The sequence below is a fragment of the Crotalus tigris genome, unplaced genomic scaffold, assembly GCF_016545835.1.
Source record: "Crotalus tigris isolate CLP2741 ecotype Arizona unplaced genomic scaffold, ASM1654583v1 scf7180000017663.5292952, whole genome shotgun sequence".
Classification (NCBI taxonomy): domain Eukaryota; kingdom Metazoa; phylum Chordata; class Lepidosauria; order Squamata; family Viperidae; genus Crotalus; species Crotalus tigris.
In genome coordinates, this window is record NW_024096550.1 from 3732599 (window position 1) to 3752664 (window position 20066).

Sequence of the window (20066 nt, forward strand, 5' to 3'; positions counted from 1 at the left end):
TTCTATCAGTAGCCCCTTCAGTGCTCTTTATTAATCATACCAAGTTATTTTTTAGGTTCTAGATTTCCTCCATATAATTAGCTTAATATATCCTAGACTACATCATTTATATTTCTCAATGAAATATAATTCTGAAACATCAGTCCAATACACATAGAAGGCACTACGCTCTAGAAAACCTGGTTTAATAACTCTTTTTTTATCTCAACTGTCCAGAATACTAATATACATTTAAGGGAGATTTTATTTTTTGTATAATTGTACAATTATGTTCTGTAAGAGGAAGAGGACAAAGATTGCCTGGATCTCTTTGATAATTATTAAGTGTTTCTTTGGCTCATAGGTAAATTTGTAGAGATTCCCCAGATATCCATATTTTTCTTCATAGCTTCTCACAAATTTTCAGTGTTTTTTTCAATAGGATACAAGTAAGTTGACCCAACTAGTGATATTTCTAGCTTCCAAGTGCAAATGATGATAGAGACAAAACAGGTAGAGAAATAAGCTTAGAGGAATAGCAATAGAAAGATTTCCTATGAAAATGAAATGAGAGACTACATTAGTCAATAAACACAGTATCTGTGTCCCTTGAATTAGCTAAACATGTATGCATTATTAACTGTTAAGCAGATAATTTCTTTTGTAACTTTCTTTTTTAAAACGGACAGTCTTCGACTTAACTGTTCATTTAGTGATCGTTCGAAGTTACATTGCTATTGAAAAAAGTGACTTATGACCATTTTTCATACTTACAACCATTGCAGCATCCCCATGGTCACCTGATCAAAATTCAGATGCTGACTGACTCATATTTATGATGGTTGCAGTGTCCCAAGGTCATGAGATCACCTTGTGTGACCTCTCTAGCAAAGTCAACGGGCAAGCCAGATTCACTTAACAACTGTGCTACTAACTTAATAACTGAAGTGAACAGCTATGGCAAGAAAAGTCATAAAATGGGGCAAAACTCACTTAACTGTCTCACTTAGCAACAGAAATTTTGGGTTCAGTTGTGGCTGTAAGTCAAGAATTACCTATATTTATCTACTGTAATTCATTCTATGTTCTTCCATTAATTTATTTCAATATAAACATGTACACATATGTGTAATATTTTATCATTCAGGTTTTCCTTCTGTCAATATCCGTTCATTATTTCTATAGCAGCAAAAAAAGCTATAATTCAAAAGGATTCAGAACAACAAATGATAAATATTGCACGGGTAAGCATTATCATTTATTAAATAAACTGTGTATTAAAATTGAAATAATAATTTATATATTAAATACTTTGTATCAGTCACTTTTCTAAAAATATTTAGACTTCTAGGATACAGCTTAAGTTATGCTTTAAGTTAACTGTTGCTAGGAGTTGGGCAGCATATACAGTTAATAAATCATTATCTATAAAAATGTATTTGGGATGTTTATGCTCTGTATAAGCATGATGAACCATTTGTAATAACAAAGAAGGAAGATATTTACCTAAATCAATCATGGAACAAACTGTAAAAGAGTTATGTTCTTTTTAAATGCCAGGGTGGAATGACTTTACAGTTATTAGAATTGTACTTTTACATGTACAGATAGATGTAACTCTTCTTCACTTCAGTGTCCCTCTTTCCTACAGTGTGTTATAAGATATGTGGGCGTAAGGATTGTAAGGAGCAGTTAATTGCTAGCAAATTCTGAAAGCTAAGTGTAGAGCATATGTTAATTTTCTGTATCAGTACTATAATTGCTATCAAAACTATCCACAGAAGAAAGATGACTATGTCACTGAATGCATACTTTTATAGTTATTTGATAATACTTACATTTCTGTATCAAAAATTATTCCAATCATATCCTATTGCTTAACTTAACAAATATTGCATTTGATATATCTTTTTCTATATATTTTGTTAACTATGTAGATTTGATGGAATACTAACAATCCATAATTAAGATCAGGTAGAAACATATACAATTGGCATTAGTATTAAATATTTAGGTTGTAAAAATTAGTTTACAGTATTATAGTATCTTTCATAATTCATAGAGGACAATATATGACAGTTGTGGCGAACCTATGGCACGCGTGCCAGAGGCAGCACTCAGAGCCCTCTCTGTGGGCACGCACACCATGCTCTGGAGATGGCAACCATCCCTCTTCAACCAGCCGCCTGCTAACTCGCCGAGGTCCCACATGGCTGGATGCATCCCAGCATGGCTGGTTTCCCTCCCCCCCCGTCCCATCCCTCCTGGCCTCGTATGCTCTCCTTTTCCCAGGCATGAACCACTGTATCGCCTTCTCAGCTGTTGGCTGACCACCAGCTCAGAGGCGGCTTCTCTGAACTGCTGGGGGCTGGCTGCAGAGCTCCAGAATGCACCGGTCGAGGAGCCGGCAGGCTGTGGCTGCTGACGGACACTGTCAGCCCCCATGCACTCGCTGGCCTCTGTGTGCAGGGGCCGATGTTGTCAGGCAGCAGCCGCCCCAGCCCCTGCCTTGCCTTGTCCTGCGACAGTGGCACCCCAGCCCTGCCTCACCTCACCTTGCAGGATGAGCCTCCTGCCCACCGCCCCACCTGCCAGAGACCCCCTGGATCTCACCCAACCCTCCTTAGCCCCCACAGGCGTTCCTCCCACAAGCAACATTGAGGTGACCATACCCATCTTGGCCACACCCACCCACTCTGCCATGACCACAGCCGGGTGTCCACCTGGTGATAAATAAGTGGGTTTTGCGTTGCAGTTTGGGCACTCGGTCTCTAAAAGGTTTGCCATCACTGATATATATGACCATTATTTTTCCCTTCTCCCAACCTCTTTGCATTGGAACAGCAAAGCCTTGTGGATAAAGTATCTCGGAGGCAGAGACCTGATATGAATATGTTATTCCTAAATGTGAAAGTAAGAAGAATGCACCTAGTTAGTGATTCGTTGGAAGAGGTATGCAAAATGGTTTCTGTAAAAACTGTTGAAAGAAACATCCCGAAGGGTTCAGATCCTTCCATATCCAAGTCGTAAATCATTTTGATTTGTCCACAGTTCCTAGTTCAAAAGTAATGGTAAACTATGCTGTGATAAATGCAGAAGTCCTTACTTCTGGCATTTGAGGAGAGGAGGTAAATGAAGGAGAAAAGAACATGTAAGTCATGGTATCATAGAACCTGAAGGGGCACTTCAGGATCTCATGTCCAACTCCATGCCACATGCAGCGTTCCAAATTAAAGCATCCTGTCTAGCCTCTGCTTGAGAAGATCCAAGGAAGGGGAAATCATTTCCTTCCCTAGGAATTGTTCCACTGTAAATCTCTTTTTTATTAGGATTTTTCTCTTAAAGTTCAACCAGAATCTGCCTTCAAATAATATCATGTCACATATACTGAAATAATAGAGAACAAGTCTTGGGTGGGGGGTTTATTTTGGGCATGATATTTGTTCAAGTACTTGATGAGCGCTAATGTACCACTCTATCATCTTTCTTAAAGTTAAACATACCTTATTCCATTATTCTCTTTGTAAGACTTAGTTTTCAATCTATTACACATTTATTCCAGTTTTTTTCTGAATATTTTTATAATATATGTAAAAGAGATGGTATATGACCTGTGCGGAATAAAGTAAAACTATGACTTCTACTAATAGAAATAGAAATGGGTAGAAAGGTTATTGAAATCCCTAATCAGCTGAACCTTTAGTGTTTCTTTACATTTGAATGTTAGTTTGTATTATAAATGTTGCATTTATATCCCCTGTTCTCCAAAACAATGTTAAAATAGCATTATTACCTTGTTTCATTTTATAAGATGATAGATTTAACTGTTCACCATTTTGTTTGTAATAGCTCACAAGGAAGCGAGCAGATTTAAAAAAGAAATTAAAAGTTACATTTGTAGGAGAAGCTGGTCTTGACATGGGTGGCCTAACAAAAGAATGGTTTCTTCTTCTAATTAGGCAAATTTTTCAGCCAGACTATGGTGAGTTTTTAAGTTCTACTAATATTTAACCAAATAAGATAAAAATTAATGAATCCAAACTTGTTTGTGATGAAGTTTTAAACAAAAAAAGATCTTTAGATCACCTGATTGTATCTCAATTTACTACACACTTGGATCATCTATGATTGGCTTGCTGTATATTCTCCCAATAACAGAGTCTTTTAGTGGCATACAAAGGATATCAGATTCTCTTCCTGGGTAGACAACTAATTGAGAATTTCTCCTCAACTAATATTCAATCTAAAAGAAATTAAGAAGTTCAGAAGAGGATATCTAAAATATGAGATAGTATTAATGGGTAATGCTTCTTTGGAATTTTTTTTAAAAATGTTAACACTATACCTATAATCATCATAGTATGTTTTACCATTTAGGGAAATATATACACTGTATTCCATTAAATATATTTATTAAATATTAATATTACATTTCAATTGTGTTGTGAACTATTTCACCAAACTGATATAAACTCTCAAATAAAAATAAAATTAGAATATGTTTTGTTTTCTCCAGCTGACCTTCTAGTTTTGTTATATTTCAGTATTTGAAATAAAACCATTAATGCAATTTGTGATTGGAGAAATTATTCCCTTGCTATAATGGCACATTTATTTAAAACTATTATTTGAACATATTTGAGAGATGAGAATGAAAATTTTAGACATAGTTCACAGTATCTTTTGCGAACAGTAATAGAATTTTATTTTAAAAATGTTTATTCTCTCCTACAGGCATGTTTACATATCACAAAGATTCTCACTGTCATTGGTTTAGTAGTTTGAACTGTGATAATTACTCTGAATTCCGATTGGTTGGAGCTGTATCCTTTTCTGCCCACTAGAAGGTGCTGTATACGTAGCTGATACCCCATAAGGCGCTTCTTTGCATTTTTATGTATTTTTTCTTTTTTTCTTTACATAGCATTCACTTGAATGTATTTATAGATTTATCTACAGTGGAGGCCAACAGTAGTTATGATCAAAAAATTAGTTATTTTCATATTTGACAGAATGGTTCAGATACGAAAATGAATAATTTATTTCAACAGAATTATTTGTTGTTTACTTTTACAACTCGTTCATTATTAATAAAGGAAGATTGTATCATTGGCACAAATTAATATGTTCAATAGAAGAGTTCTGGATTCAGTATAGAGTCGTGATGGCCAGATTCGAGACCCAAATACTATCTAAAAAGTTGTTTGTACCCAGGAATTGGGGATTATTGAACTAATAAACATTAGGTAGTCCTCATTTAGCAACCATAATTGGGACTAGCAACTCTGTCATTAAGCAAAGCAGTCACTAAATGAAACTGCAAATGTGCTTATCATCTTACTTCAAATTTCTTATGTTTTACAGACCTGTGAAGGTTGTAAATAAGAGAATTGGTCACAAAATTACTTTTTCATCACTGTTGCAACTATAAAAAGTCATTAAATGAGGCAGTCTCATAGTGAGGCCTACCTTTAGTTATATCTTTGCTTGAAATATCTATTATTTAAGAGTGCAAACATAAGAAACATATGTTTAAGCCCCATTTTAAAAAAGTATTATTTCACATACAAAAAAGGATGCAGCCCTCTTCAGTGCCACATATTGACTTGTCATAATGGGGACTCAACTTGGTTGCAAAAAATAAAACCTCATTGAGGAGGAATTTTTTGAATAAAATTTAAATTTGCACAGTTATAATGCTGATATGTTGATATAATAGCCAAAAATGTGTTTTTAAAGTAGTTGTTTAAATGCGATAAGTTACACATGTGTGTGTAACTTATTTGTGGGTATCTTTGAGTGGACAAGTCCCTGCAGTTTTCTTGTTAGAATTTTCAGAAATGGTTTTTCCATTGCCTTTTTTATAGGGCTGAGAGATGTGACTGGCTCAAAGTCATGCATCTGGCTTTGTGCCTAAAGTGGGATGGACTAGAACTCACAGTCTCCTGTTTCTAATCTTCTAATCACTATACCAAACTGACCTGTAGATTACATACCTGCATTTAAAAAAATAATATTTTGTTATCTAATACTCTGATTATGAGTAATTCTTTCTCTCATAAAAATGCCTACCCACATATGGTATATGTCAGGGCTTTTCAACCAGTGGTATGGGTACCACCTATGGTACATTGGCACCTGGCAGGTGGTATGCGATCATCCTAGAAAAATGGTAGCTGGGGGGGAATGAGCTGAATGAGTGGCAGCACCGCACAAGCCTGAGCGAGAGATGGCTGGAGCTGCAGGGCTGTCAGGGCTCAGCAGAAGCATCAGGATCAGCACTTCTTCGGGACTGTCAGGGTTCAGTGGAAGCGCCAGGATCAGCACCAGGCTCCAGCTGGAGCTCAGCGCTGATCCTAGCGCTTCTGCTGAGCCCAGAAGAAGCACCAATCAGTTGGAATGTTGCAGCATCTCCAGGGTCTTGTGATTTACATTCAGATGCTTGGCAACTGATTCATATTTATGATGGTCACAGTGTCCTAGGGTCATGTGAAGTGATTAAAACCTGCTGCAACCATCCAGCAGATGGGGGGAATAAAAACCAAACACCCCCCACCCCCGCTGCCAATTCTCAGCAGAAATGCTCACAACAGTGAAAACCTCGGATAGGAGGAAGAGCGCCGCTGGGTGGGCAGGCAGGTGTTTTGCTTGGCTGTGCCTTGGGGGGCACTTTTTTCAGTGCCATTGTAACTTCAAACAGTCACTAAGCGAACTGTTGTAAGTCGAGGATTACCTGTACTTTATCACTTTTTTCCTTTCTTTTTTTTTTTTTTGGTCATCAAGTTTTTGACACCTTGCTAGGCGACTTGTGGTACTCAGATATTGCCATATCCTAAAAGTGGCACAATGGGTGAAAAGGTTGAAAAGCCCTAGTATATGTAAGCAAATAATCTTTAATAGAATTAATTTGGAACATGTTAGTATCCTAAAAGAGCTACCTGTACTTATCTTGATTTTCCAAGCACTGATCAATTAAAGAATCCCATCAACTTCTTGAAAAGGTACATTTTTTAAAAAATTATCTATTTGTTAAATGTTTATGCCACCCATCTCATTGTTGAACAACTCTGGGCAGCTAACCTCATCATAAAACAGCAATACAAAACAATCAGAATGTTAAACAATAAAAACATTAATCATTAAAAGTTAACAAAAAACTCGATAAGAAAGGAACTAATACATAAACAGAGTGGAACCTTCTTCTTAACCAACTCCAGAGTGAGCCCCAAGCCAATCAGCAGATCTAGATTTTCAGGCACTTTCTGACAGCCAAGAGGGTGGGGGCATATCTCACCTCAAGCAGCACAATGTTCCAGGGAACCATGGCAGAAAAGGCTCTTTTTCTAGACCCCACCAACTAAAATTCCTTTCCTGACTGGCTCCTTCTACCAGAGGAATTGGGGCAGGCCAGTCTTACTGAGATGAGATGGATCTTCAGGTAGCCTGGACCCCATGCCATACAGGGTTTTTAAAGTCCCAGGGACTCCTAAAACTGTCTGCACAACTGTATTCTGTGCCAGCTACAACTTTTGAATACTCTTCAAGGATAACCTCATGTAGAGCACATTGCGATAGTCCAAATCCGAGATGATCAGGGCTTGAGTGACTAAGCACATTTTCAGCTTTATTTATATTTTCTTTATTTTCTTTACATTTTAAGCTTTATTTACTCTGCTTTCAGCCATTTTGCAGTTATTACATTTTCATTGAATGAAATTTGACTGCAATTTCAATAAGAATCTTTAGGATACAACATTGGTTATTATGTATGATATTTTAATGTCAGAGTATCTAATGAAGTGGCTCATAAAAGAATTGCTATATCATACAGTAATTTTGTTTATCTTAACATCACTATGAATTTTTTTTTTTTTGCACTGAACATGACTATTTCTCTGGAATTCCAGTTAAGAAAAAAATCTGGAATAGACTGTACTTTAAAAAGAAAAAGAAAGAAATGTTTCTGTTTCCATCATAAGCTGGTTACAAGATGATGTGTTGGTAGTTTTCCATTTTACAAACTCATAGTTAAATAATTTTGCATAATGTTTATTGTGGAAGTATAGTATATTAGAATAGACACAGGGAATATTGTTGTAGTTAGGAACACATCCTTAGTGTTTCCATGAGATGCACTAATTTTCTACAGCAAATATTTGATACGTTATACACAGACCATGTTGCTTACACAATAGGGAACCAGGATCTATGGTATTTTGGGCAACATTTTGGAAATGGCTTGTTGCTTTCTGGGATTATATTTTTAAAAGAATTCCTATGTTAGGGTGAAATTTCATGACTTACTAATAAGCTTGTTGGTGGATTATTTGTTATAGAAGTTAGATTACGTCTAGATGCAGTGTCAGTATTCTAAATATGTAATATTTTTATCACCCCTGTTTAATATAACATTAATAAAACTGATAGTATGCCCTAAAATGAGAGTATGATTTTAAACTTAACATTCATCGTCTAGCTTATGGGGCTAGCTGTCTATAACAGTATCACGCTGGATATTCGATTTCCGTTGTGCTGCTATAAAAAATTACTTAGTCCTCCCATTGTACCATATGACCTGAATACACCTGTCGGAATTGGTAATGTTACTATTGATGACCTGTGTCAAGTTATGCCGGTAGGTATGAGTTATTTTGAAATTTCAACTTTTTTCAGTACAGTATTTGTGGTTTGATTGCATTATTTCAGATTGTGTTTGTAGAGCAGAAAATACTATTTATACTTTACAAAGTTCCTATTTATCATTAGCAGATTCATACATTATTATAACATGATAAAGCCCAGAAATAGTATGCATTTAACATCAGCGATAACAGGTAATGCTTTATCTTTGCCTTGTTTGTACTGTGTATGTTGGTGTTATATTTGCTGTATGTAGGTTATGTATATTGTTAGCCATATTGCAAGGTTTTTAGTTCTGAATCAAATAGCCATTTCTATTTCTGAAGCATAATTAAAATTATTCATTTTAACAAATGTAGCACTATTGTAAATAAGGACAAAATGCAATCTCTGAAAAACAAACTCAATTGTAAATTACTTTAGAATATACTGTACGCAAATATTATTCACATGAATAATTATCCTAATGTTCATAACTGACACATATTTATAAAGCAGAATATTTGTAGCTCAGGGTTGACATGAGAGGACCTTGGTGCTCTCTGAGCTTGCTTGTTTTCTTGCAGATGCTTCATTACCCAACTACATTACCTAACTACATACTTCCAATTTGATGGGCATATTTACCAACAAATTAAAGAGGCACCTATAGCAGAGGTTGTCATACAATGTCTAAAAACCATAGCACTTCCACAATACCACTGAAAATATGGACCAGATATGTAGATGACATCATCATCATAACAAAAAAGAACCAATTAGAGAACACCCACAGAACTATCAATAACATTTTTAAAGGAATTCAGTTTACTAGCGAAAAAGAAAACAACAACTCACTACCCTTCCTGGATATCCTGATCAGCAGAGACCACAATGGCAAACTAGAAACACAAGTTTACAGAAAAACCCATACTAACTAGCTGCTCCATTACCAAAACAACAACCCAATCTCCCACAAGAGAAGCTGCGTAAGGACTTTATTTAGACAAGCCCAAACACATTGCAGCAACTGGAACAGCAGAAAAAGGAAATAGAGCATCTATACAACATATTCCAACAAAATGGATATCCACAAAACTTTATCAAAAAGTCCTGAGCATTCAACCGAATATAGCACAACCAACACAAACCCTAAAAAGAATTACACTGCCATACATCAAGAATATCTCAGAAACTACCGACTACTACAGCCTCATATCAGCATAGCACATAAGCCAACTAAAAGCCTTCAAACATCCTAAGCAGACCAAAAGACCCAACAACCCTAGAACAAACAACAGTCATCTACAACATACAATGTAAGGATGTAGGACAAACAGGCAGAAGACTGGCAGAACGCATTCACAAACACCAGCTAGCAGTCAAAAGACATGATGAAAATTCTTTAATTTCACAACATATAGACAGATTTAACCATAATTTCAATTGGAAAAATGTGACCATCCTAGACCAAGTCAAGTCCAAAAATGCCAGGAAATTTCTAGAAGCCTAGCACTCTGACAAATTAGCCATTAATAGACACATAGACATTAACAACATCTATAGACTATGCAAAATACACTTTCACCCAGCCCAAAAAGGAACAAAAAGACCCAGCCATCTCTCCACCAGCAATCACCACCTAGATCAGTATAGATTAACTCCAAGGTTAACATCAGATCAACAATCAAGTAAACAATACCCCAGTCAAGAAACTGCCAAAGAAGCCAACAGCAAGCAGCCCAACCAAAGAATCTCTAAGACCAGCCCCACCAATACTGACAGGGAAAGCCACTAGAATATAAACAGAAAAGCAAACTGCAGTCCTCACTAGCACTGATGATGCTTTGGGTAAAAAAGCAAGCTCAGAGAATACCAAGGACCCCTCATGACACATATTTTATCTAGAAATGTCTTCAAATAATTATCAATATATAATATTTGCAACTGAACCATGAAGAAGTTACAATTCTAAACTATTTTTTTTTCATGTTGAGGAAGTGTCAGGCAATTTAAGATTCTGCGATGCTCAGTTAATGATAGCTCTTTCACACATGCAAGTAATCATTTGATGTTTTGCCAGAAATTGAACTACTCATATGCTATAACAGGATAATAAAAACACGGGCTTTTTCCCTTCCAGCATAATTCCTGGAGAGGAACTGTGAGCAACTTCAGTAATAGGAGATACACGAATCCACCCTTTTACAGATTAGGGGCCTCCTTTGGTAACCAGTTTAGGAATGTTGCACTGGTTCTGAATAAGCTCAAGAAGTTTGGTGCCTCCAGGACTATGCAGTAATCATATTAATTATCTACTAAATTGTCAAAACACAGTATTTTAAATTGCAGATCGCATATAAGAAACAATATAAAAAACAGCATTAAAGAAATATGGCCATAAAAGAGCCCACTCTGATTGCCATGTACATGTATAGGTTCAACATCAAATCCTTAATGTAATGTCAAAAACCAAACTTATAATTTTTGTTTTTGCGGGAGATGAACTAAGAACCTAAGATCAGGGATAACTACCCACTTTCAGTATATTAGGTATCAGAAACAATATTTAGTAACCCTCTCCAGGAGGCTTTATCATCCACCTCAGAAAAACATTTGCCATTGAATACATAATGTGCAGTTTGGACAGTGGTGGGATTCAGCTGGTTCGCACCACTTTGGCAGAACCGGTAGCTAAATTTTTGTTGCCCAGGCCCAGAATAGACTTCCGGAATGGCATCCACACAGAGAACCGGTTGTTCACATATTTGAATCCCACCACTGAATTAGGATAATTCGGAATGAAAGGGTTGCCAATGGTCCATTCTACTACTGTATTTATAGAAAGCTATTAATGTTTAGGGCTTGCAGTTCTGTCCTGCAAAATTGAACAATCACTAAGTGGCAGCAATCACATATAGTAAGGTGACCAACTTTTTTACAATGAAAAAGAGGACACAAATAAACTGAAGAAAAAAAATATTGTAAAAGCTGGCTTGGCCCATGGAAGGTCAACCGTCCACCGTGTCCCCGCCTGCAGCCGCCCCACCAGCATCGCTGCCCTGCCGTGTAGAGCGGGCCCCACGACTCCCAAAGCACCAGCCATGCCGGCTCTGGCCCTGGGGGGCAACCCACTGTCAACACACCCCGCCTGCAGCCGCCTTGCCAGCATCACCGCCCACCTTGTGCAGCCCATGTAGAGAGGGCCCCGCGGCTCCCACAGCACGGGGGGCAGCCGGCCACTGCCACCCCTCACACCCGCACCCGCAGCACCCCTGCTGCGCTCCGCCTCTTGTGCCCACAGCCATTATTGCCCTAGCAGAGCCGAAGATCAAGAGAAACTTACCACTCCAGTCTCCTCCAGGTATCTTTGGAACTAACTAGGAGATGATGTAGTTGGGTAGCAGGGAGGGGTGCTAAGTTCCTGCCAATTCGCCTTCGCTGCAGACAACTTGCATGTGCAAAGTTTGCCGGCTGGGTGTTTTGGCGTGCTCAGCAGCAATTCCTATTGGCTTTTGAAAGCCAATAGGGGGAATAGCACAGCTCATGCAAAAGTTGAAAAAAAACCATCAAAACACCGGAACACCGTTCTGAGCATTCTATGAGAAAAAAAGCCCCACAGATTAGTCTTCAAATATCAAAAAGGAGGACATGTAGGAGGACACTTTTCGAGGGAGGACAGAACTTACAAAAGGAGGACTGTCCTCCCTAAAGGAGGACGGTTGGTCACCTTACATATAGAATACACTCATTTCTTACTATTGTCAAATTAATTTGTTTGCCATATTTAAATGCTGCCAAATCCCAACATTTTCAAGAATGCTAGGCTATAGATTCTATAGCCTAGCATTCTTGAAAATGTTGGGATTTGGCAGCATTTAAATATGGCAAACAAATTAATTACCATGCTAGATTCTAATAAAAATGCTGCATTTTTAAAGGTTCATAGGAGAAATCCTATTCTAATGTTTTATAAAAGCTGTAATACTTGGGCAATTAAGTCTGGACTGTAAAAGCCTCAATGGTCAATAAATGGCAATAAAGATTAGTTTTCTGTATCTCTTTGTTGCTATCTCATGGTCATCAGGAATTTGTGCAGCCCCAATCTTGTAGCCCTATGTAATTTGTATCCTCAAAGAAGCATTTGTTATTAAAATAAGGACTTTATAGAGTGTTCATTTAATATATATATATATATAATGGAAATGTATTTAAATAGATAATTTGGAGCAGAGGTGTTTTCATTAGGCTTTTTTTATCCCAGTATGATGAAGAAGGAAACTATGTGCATAACCGTCAAAAGGAAAAGCAGTAATGTAAATAGTATTTGCTGCAGTAACATTTGGTATCTGATATGAAATGCTTGTGCCTACTCGGGTGATCTCCCACATAACATTTCTCTAAGATTCATAAGGAAAGAAGGATGTTCTGTATATGTTAAATTTCAAAAAAATTTCTTACAGGAGTTAGCACATGGATTAAATGAGCTGCTATCCTACGAAGGGAATGTTGAAGAAGACTTTTATTCAACCTTCCAGGTATAATAAAAATAAAACCAGAAAGCTTGAGTTGGAAGGAATCTAACAGGTTATCTAATCCAGCCCCCTTGATAAATTCAGGGATCCATTAAATTATATTAATGTTATTTTCAAAAATGCATTTATATTGTATTTATGACAACAGCAGCATTTAATTAGCTTAAGAACAAAGATGGAAGTGAAAGTGTCATTCAAAATATGCTCCCATTGTCCAAAATTCTATATTATCCAAATTTAGTTTTTCTCATCTTTCCAAGCGATTTATTACAATTATTTAGAATATTTTGGCTATTAATCATTCTTTTTTTTTAGCTTCTTACTTTATTATTTTATCCTTTCTTCAGTGCAGCTGGGGGCTAGACAGCAAGTCAGCCAAAACTATTTAATGATTTCAGATTTTCACTCTGGTTGGCTGTGTTCAGTTTTTAGTCATCCCCCGCTTTCACTAAGCTCTTGAAAAACATTATAGCCTCTACTTACTTTCCATTGTATAGCTCAGAACACCTTTTCCATTAAATAAATGTTAGTGTAAATACCATTTTAAGTGTAAATTACCATTTTAAGAAGGGAGGGTAAGGGAGGGGGGAGGGAGGGGGGATATTATATTATATTGTATTGTATTAAAGATTTGTATAAAATTTTTCAATAAAAAAAAAAGAATTGAAAAATAATTGTAGCTAGAGCCAAGGAACACCTTATTTATGTGTAAATGAGTTTTAATTTCTCTTAGAATTAATAGTAATGTACACATTTACCAAACCTCATATGATCTGTCTGAAAGGCTTAATATTCTGACAGAACGTCTGAGTTGAGTAACAGATATTTTGTTTTGTACATACGTACAAGTGGTCTTTAACTTACAACCATTCAATTAGTGGCTACTTGAAGGTACAACAGCACTGAAAAAGTGACTTATGGCTGTTTTTCACATTTATGACCATTGTACCATCTCTGTGGTCATGTGTTCAGAATTTGGATGTTTGGCAACTTGCTTGTATTTATAATGGTTGCAATGTCCCAAGGTCATGTAATCACCATTTGCTACCTTCTGACAAAGAAAGGCAATGGGGAAGCCAGATTCACTTAACAACCGCAGATATTTGCATAACAACTATGGCAAGAAATGTTGCAAAATGGGGCAAAACTCACTGTCTTGCTTAGCAATGGAAATATTGGAGCTCAATTGTGATCATAAGTTGAGGACTACCTAGTATTACATTTATATCCTACTTTTTCTCAAGGGAGACACTATGCTTGATGTTCTCATACTGCTTTTAGCCTCCTAGCAACATTGTGAGGGAAAAAAGAATATTGGCCATAATAATTAGCAGATTTAATTGGCTGAATACAGATTGCCAATAGGGTATTCCAATCTTAGTCTGTCACTGCATCTCACTAGAAATATCTTGTCTTATCAGGTTTTTCAAGAGGAATTTGGTGTCATAAAGTGTTATGACTTAAAGCCTGGTGGTGATAAAATACCAGTTACCAATGAAAATAGAAAAGGTATAGTATAATATAAGATAGAAATAATATGAATTAATTGGAGCTGTTTTCAAAATTAAATATGATAATACACTAATTTTAAATACTGATACTAGAGTTTCAAATGCACTGCAGTAAACACCTATGATTAATACTAAAATAAAATCTGAACTATTTCTTTTTCAGAGTATGTGCAGCTTTATGTAGACTTTCTTCTCAATAAATCAATCTACAAACAGTTTGCTGCATTTTATTATGGATTTCACAGTGTCTGTGCTTCCTATGCATTGATGGTAAGAATAAGAAAATATGGAATAGAAAGGTCGGATGCGGTATATTTTGGAGAATACTTATGCATACATAGAGTCCTTGATTTATGACTGGTCACTTAGTGACCATTCAAAATTACAATGGACACACACACACACACACACAGAGGTACTTACAATCTGGTTCCGAAGTTCTGGCAGATGGGGAAGTTACCGTAGAATACAGTAGTTGTAGCTGAATGTTCAGCTTAGGAAACCCTGGTTAAATTACTCCTGTAAGAAAGATGTGCTTACAGAGAAAAAATGAAAAGCTTTTCATTTTGTAAATAATGTTTTTTTCAGTATAGATGTTGTTACTTATTCTTGCTCTAACCAGAACAATTGCCAGAACAAAAAAGGTTGGTGATTAATAATTACAATCTATTTACATAACCAAGAAACATAAGATTTGTATTTAAGTATTTAGCAGTGAGCGGAACTAAATTAGTTTAACTCTAGCATACTGGAATGTAAAGCTACTGGTAAGACTATACTGAAATTTTTTTTATTACAAGCAACTTTGAATTGGACAAATATTTGTATCTTTGTTAATAATTACTTTATTCATATAAACTGAATTTAAATCCAGTGTTATGAAATTTTATATTTAGCCTGAACCTTGATTTAATAATATTTTTTTGCTGATGTTATCTATATTTTCCTTATTTTCCCTGTAATGTTGCCTTTTGTCAAGCCTGAAATGAAAGATTAAGAAACCTCAAATATTACAAAGGAAAAGTATTTACCAGTTTATACAATCCATTTTATTTTGCAGCTGCTTCGTCCTGAAGAAGTTGAAATTCTGGTCTGTGGAAGTCCTGAGTTGGATATGCATGCTCTCCAGAAACACACACAGTATGATGGCTATCAGAAAACTGATCTTACTATCCGGTATTTTTTTTTCCTTAACTCTTAAATCAAAAATATAGAAACTGATTTTGAGTTGGAACTAACACTGTTTTGTATAAAATCCAGGAATTTCTGGGAAGTAGTACTCGAATTTCCTCTTGATCTCCAAAAAAAGCTCCTACATTTTACTACAGGAAGTGACAGAATACCTGTAGGAGGAACGGCAGACCTTAATTTTAAAATTTCAAAGAGTGAAGCATCCACAAACTGGTAAAAACTTTGGCTTATACTGTTATTTTTCTGACTTGTAATCAAACATTACAGAATAAAATTAATGCATGTAAGCCAGTGAGGGAGTCATTGAAATGTTGCTTGTGTACCTCCTATCTGGACATCTGAAAGTAGAATGTTGCTTCTTTAAATGGCCCAGGCCACAGGTAAGATTTATAAAACTGCTTGTCAGGAATTTGCTACAAATAAGTGAAAACAAAAAGAATGTTCAAGGGCCAGGACCCAATCCATTCTGCTCCTCTTTCCTACTCGGTCCTTCCACAAAAGCGGATTGAGACTGCCAGCCCCTTTTTTCCACCACTAAATCTAAATAGGGTCAAGGAGCATCTCAGCAAATATGACAATGTCAAAATGTTGACAGGGGCAGGTTACTCCATAAATGCCATGATTAGGCCTGTACAGGTATCCTGTCGTCTGATGCAAGTGTAAGCATCTCAGGACTGCATGTAGATGAAATCATGCACATCTTGTCCGTTGCTCCCTATGCAATTGACCAGGATTAGGGGATCCATCATAATACTCCGCTACTTCCAGATATCAGGAGGGTTGAAGTAAAATTATACTGAACTGCTAAACATCAAACATTTTAGAGCTGTCAATTTTTAGTAAAGAAATTCTACTTCTCTGCTCTATGAGCATTCTTTCTTTGTTGTGACGGAGGGGGTCAGTTTGTTTGAATTCAAATTAACAGAGCCATCTTATTTGCAGTACAGCGTAGATATTTGAACATGTCCCCTGCTGGATTAAAGCCATGTTTTAATATAATCATCTAAATCAGAGGTCCCCAACCTTTTGAGTACCAGGAACTGGTACTGTGGAGAGAGGTTTTTCTGCAGACTGGAGGGGACGTGGTTTCTTGTACTGTCTGCATCCCGCGGATGGGGCTTTGCTTGTTTGTGCAGACCAGTTTTTGGCATGCCATGGACCAGTGCTGGTCCACTGACTAGGGATTGGGGACCCCCTGATCTAAATTATTTCTTATTTAATATGCATATCTTCTTTTGCTTATTTTAGGTTACCTATTGCCCATACTTGCTTCAACCAACTCTGCCTGCCTCCATACAAGACCAAAAAGGAATTGAAGCAAAAATTGACAATTGGAATTTCAAATGCAGAAGGCTTTGGTTTAGAATAAGACAACTTTTAAAAACCATAGCGGATGTAGCACCTGCTTTTTACTGTGCCTTTAAAGCTTATGTTTCAATCTCTCAATACTGTGACAGTCTTACTTAGAACTGTGTGAACTGTTGTTGTTTTTTAAGGAGTGCATTCTTTTTTCTGTATGGAAATATGTTTAGTCTTTCTTATAGAAATTTTGTATAAAAGTCTTAATCTTTGCAATATTTGATACAAACCTGTCAGAACTATCAAATATATGATGCTATACAGCAGTGGTGGCGAACCTATGGCACATGTGCCAGAGGCGGCATTTAGAGCCCTCTCTGTGGGCACGCACGCCGTCACCCCAGCAGAGTTCACCAGAGTAGCGAGCATGAGGCGTTTGGAAGCGACAGGGCAGGAAGTGAGTGAGCAAGCAGCGTTGGCCCCCTGGTCCTCGTCACCCTGGTCCCAGCCCACCCACCCCACCCACGCCCACCAGTGACCACCGAAGCTGTGAGCACCGCAGCCATGCCCACCAGTGAGCCATGTCCCCCTGAGAGCACCACAATGCTGACGCAGCCCTGGCACTTGGCAATAAATAAGTGGATTTTGGGTTGCCGTTTGGGCACTCGGTCTCTAAAAGGTTCGCCAACACTTCTATACAGTCATCTAATCTAAAAGAGGCAACCATCAAGAATTAATCTCTATCACCTCAAATTGTTTGCACTACAGGGATGAGGTTCAGAATAAATTATTATTGATCACAATTGTTATAGCTCATTGACAGTATATTCCACTGGGAAGTGCAATATAGAAATTGTATTCTTCATAATCAGTTAAGCCTATTTTCAATTAATAACAAACTGTAATTGTTATTTATCTGGGACAAATTGAAACAAATATTGTTTTAAAGATAGATTAAATATTATTTTGGTTTTCCTTTTCAGAATAAATTATTAATTTAAGATTATGTAAATAATTGCCCATGGGCCAATATGTTTTTGATAATACCATTTACAGATAAAGATTTATTTTTACAGGGTTTCCAGTGTTAAATATTCAAGATTTTTACAACTGAACAGAATTGATTGTATAAGAATACAAAGGCTGCTATCTTACTATCTTAAATTTATCTAGATTTAATGGACCAATTGTAAGTTTTAAATTGCATGTATATGATACAGATTGGTAGATTTGGCTATTATGTGTTTGTAACTCCAATTTAAACAGGAAGATTGAATGTTTAATAATAATAAATTTGGATTTGTTACTTGATTAAAAACAAGTCACTTTGGCACAATGAGAAAGTAGTTTTAATATTAAGTTATGCATCATCACATTACTAACACCATATTGTCTTTTATAGTAGGTTTAAAATAAACTAAGCACCTTTTTGTATAAAAATGAATGTAATCAAACTATAGTAAATGTTCTAGATTTTATTTTATTTCTTACCTGGAAGTGTGATACCTAATAGCCAAAATGGCTCTTAAAACCTGAGATTCATTTCCAAAGTTGTTGCCATGATCTCCTCAAGTACCACAGGCTAGAGCCAAGCATTATCTCCAGAACATTCTTTTCATGAATCTGTGAGGGCAATTTGGAAATAAACCTCCGTTTGGTTATCAATGACAGACACTCGCAGATACAGAACTTTTATTATATACATTATAAACTACAACATTACATTACTTTTTGACATAATCGCCATTCAAATTGAGGCACTTGTCATAATGTCTTACAAGGTTTGAAATTCCTTAGTAGTAGTTGCTCAGCGTCAAATCTGGGCTATGGGGGGTGGGATCAAAAACATCCAAACAGAACTGCTTCAAAGGTTTTTGGATGCGTCTAGTGGTGTGCAGGTGAGCATTATTGTGAACCAACACCACACTGGAAGTGGTGCCATAGAAAATCCCACCAAATGTGAAGATGCCAAAGGAGTACTGCTAGTGAAGTTCATGGAGCGTGGTTCGACCATCAGTTCAGAAGTCTACTGTGAAACATTACAAAAACTCAGACGAGCCATCCATAACAAGTGTCAGGGCATGCTGACTTCCAGTGTGGTGTTGGTTCATGATAATGCTCGCCTGCACATAGCTAGAAGCACCCAAGAACTTTTGAAGCAGTTCTGTTGGGATGTTTTTGATCACCCCCCCCCCAATAGTCCAGATTTGGCACCCAGCAACTGCTACTAAGGAATTTCAAACCTTGTAAGACGTTATGACAAATGCCTCAATTTGAATGGTGATTATGTCGAAAAGTAATGTAATGTTGTAGTTTTCTAATGTATATAATAAAAATTCTGTATCTGCAAGTGTCTGTTATTGATAACCAAACGGAGGTTTATTTTTGAATTGCCCTTGTATTTGGACAACAACTACTGAAAATAGAAGGTTGGATTAGGACAGGGGTAGGCAACCTTGGCTCTTTTATGAGTCGTGGACTTCAACTCCCAAAATTCCTGAGCCAGCATGGCTCAGCTTGTAAACCTCTCCCTTTCCCCTCAGCATGGCTGGCTCAGGAATTCTGGGAGTTGAAGTCCATGAGTCATAAAAGAGCCAAGGTTGCCTACCTTTGGACTAGGAGCTATGGTGGTGCAGTGGATAGATTGCAGTTTTGCAGGCTCAGTGGTTTACAGTGTCCGCATATTGTCCCCAACAATCTGGATCCTCATTTTATTGATCTCAGAAGGATGGAAGGCTGAATCAACCTTGAGCCGGTCAGGATTGAACTCTTGGCTATGAGCAAAGTTTGCCTGCAATACTTACTTCTGACCATTGCACCACCATGGCTCCTTTTGCTTCTTTCTCTGGGAATTTGTACAAGTCAGTAGTTTGGACAAAAAAAAATCTTATTACTTATTCCTTTTTCTGCAAGTGCCGTACTTTGTTTTATG

General features: G+C 36.9%; 1 protein-coding gene across 1 annotated transcript in view; it reads left to right on the forward strand.

Moving 5' to 3' along the window:
* Nucleotides 1-18591, forward strand: part of HECTD2 (HECT domain E3 ubiquitin protein ligase 2) — a 54414-nt gene extending 35823 nt beyond the window's left edge. Inside the window, exons 11-21 of the mRNA XM_039335988.1 lie at nucleotides 1127-1223; nucleotides 2824-2931; nucleotides 3829-3961; nucleotides 4714-4802; nucleotides 8456-8614; nucleotides 13062-13136; nucleotides 14555-14642; nucleotides 14808-14914; nucleotides 15705-15820; nucleotides 15905-16048; nucleotides 17084-18591. Coding sequence (XP_039191922.1) covers nucleotides 1127-1223; nucleotides 2824-2931; nucleotides 3829-3961; nucleotides 4714-4802; nucleotides 8456-8614; nucleotides 13062-13136; nucleotides 14555-14642; nucleotides 14808-14914; nucleotides 15705-15820; nucleotides 15905-16048; nucleotides 17084-17204 — 1237 coding nt within the window. The 3' untranslated portion in view covers nucleotides 17205-18591. The remainder of the gene's footprint in view (nucleotides 1-1126; nucleotides 1224-2823; nucleotides 2932-3828; nucleotides 3962-4713; nucleotides 4803-8455; nucleotides 8615-13061; nucleotides 13137-14554; nucleotides 14643-14807; nucleotides 14915-15704; nucleotides 15821-15904; nucleotides 16049-17083) is intronic.
* Nucleotides 18592-20066: the final 1475 nt, after the last annotated feature.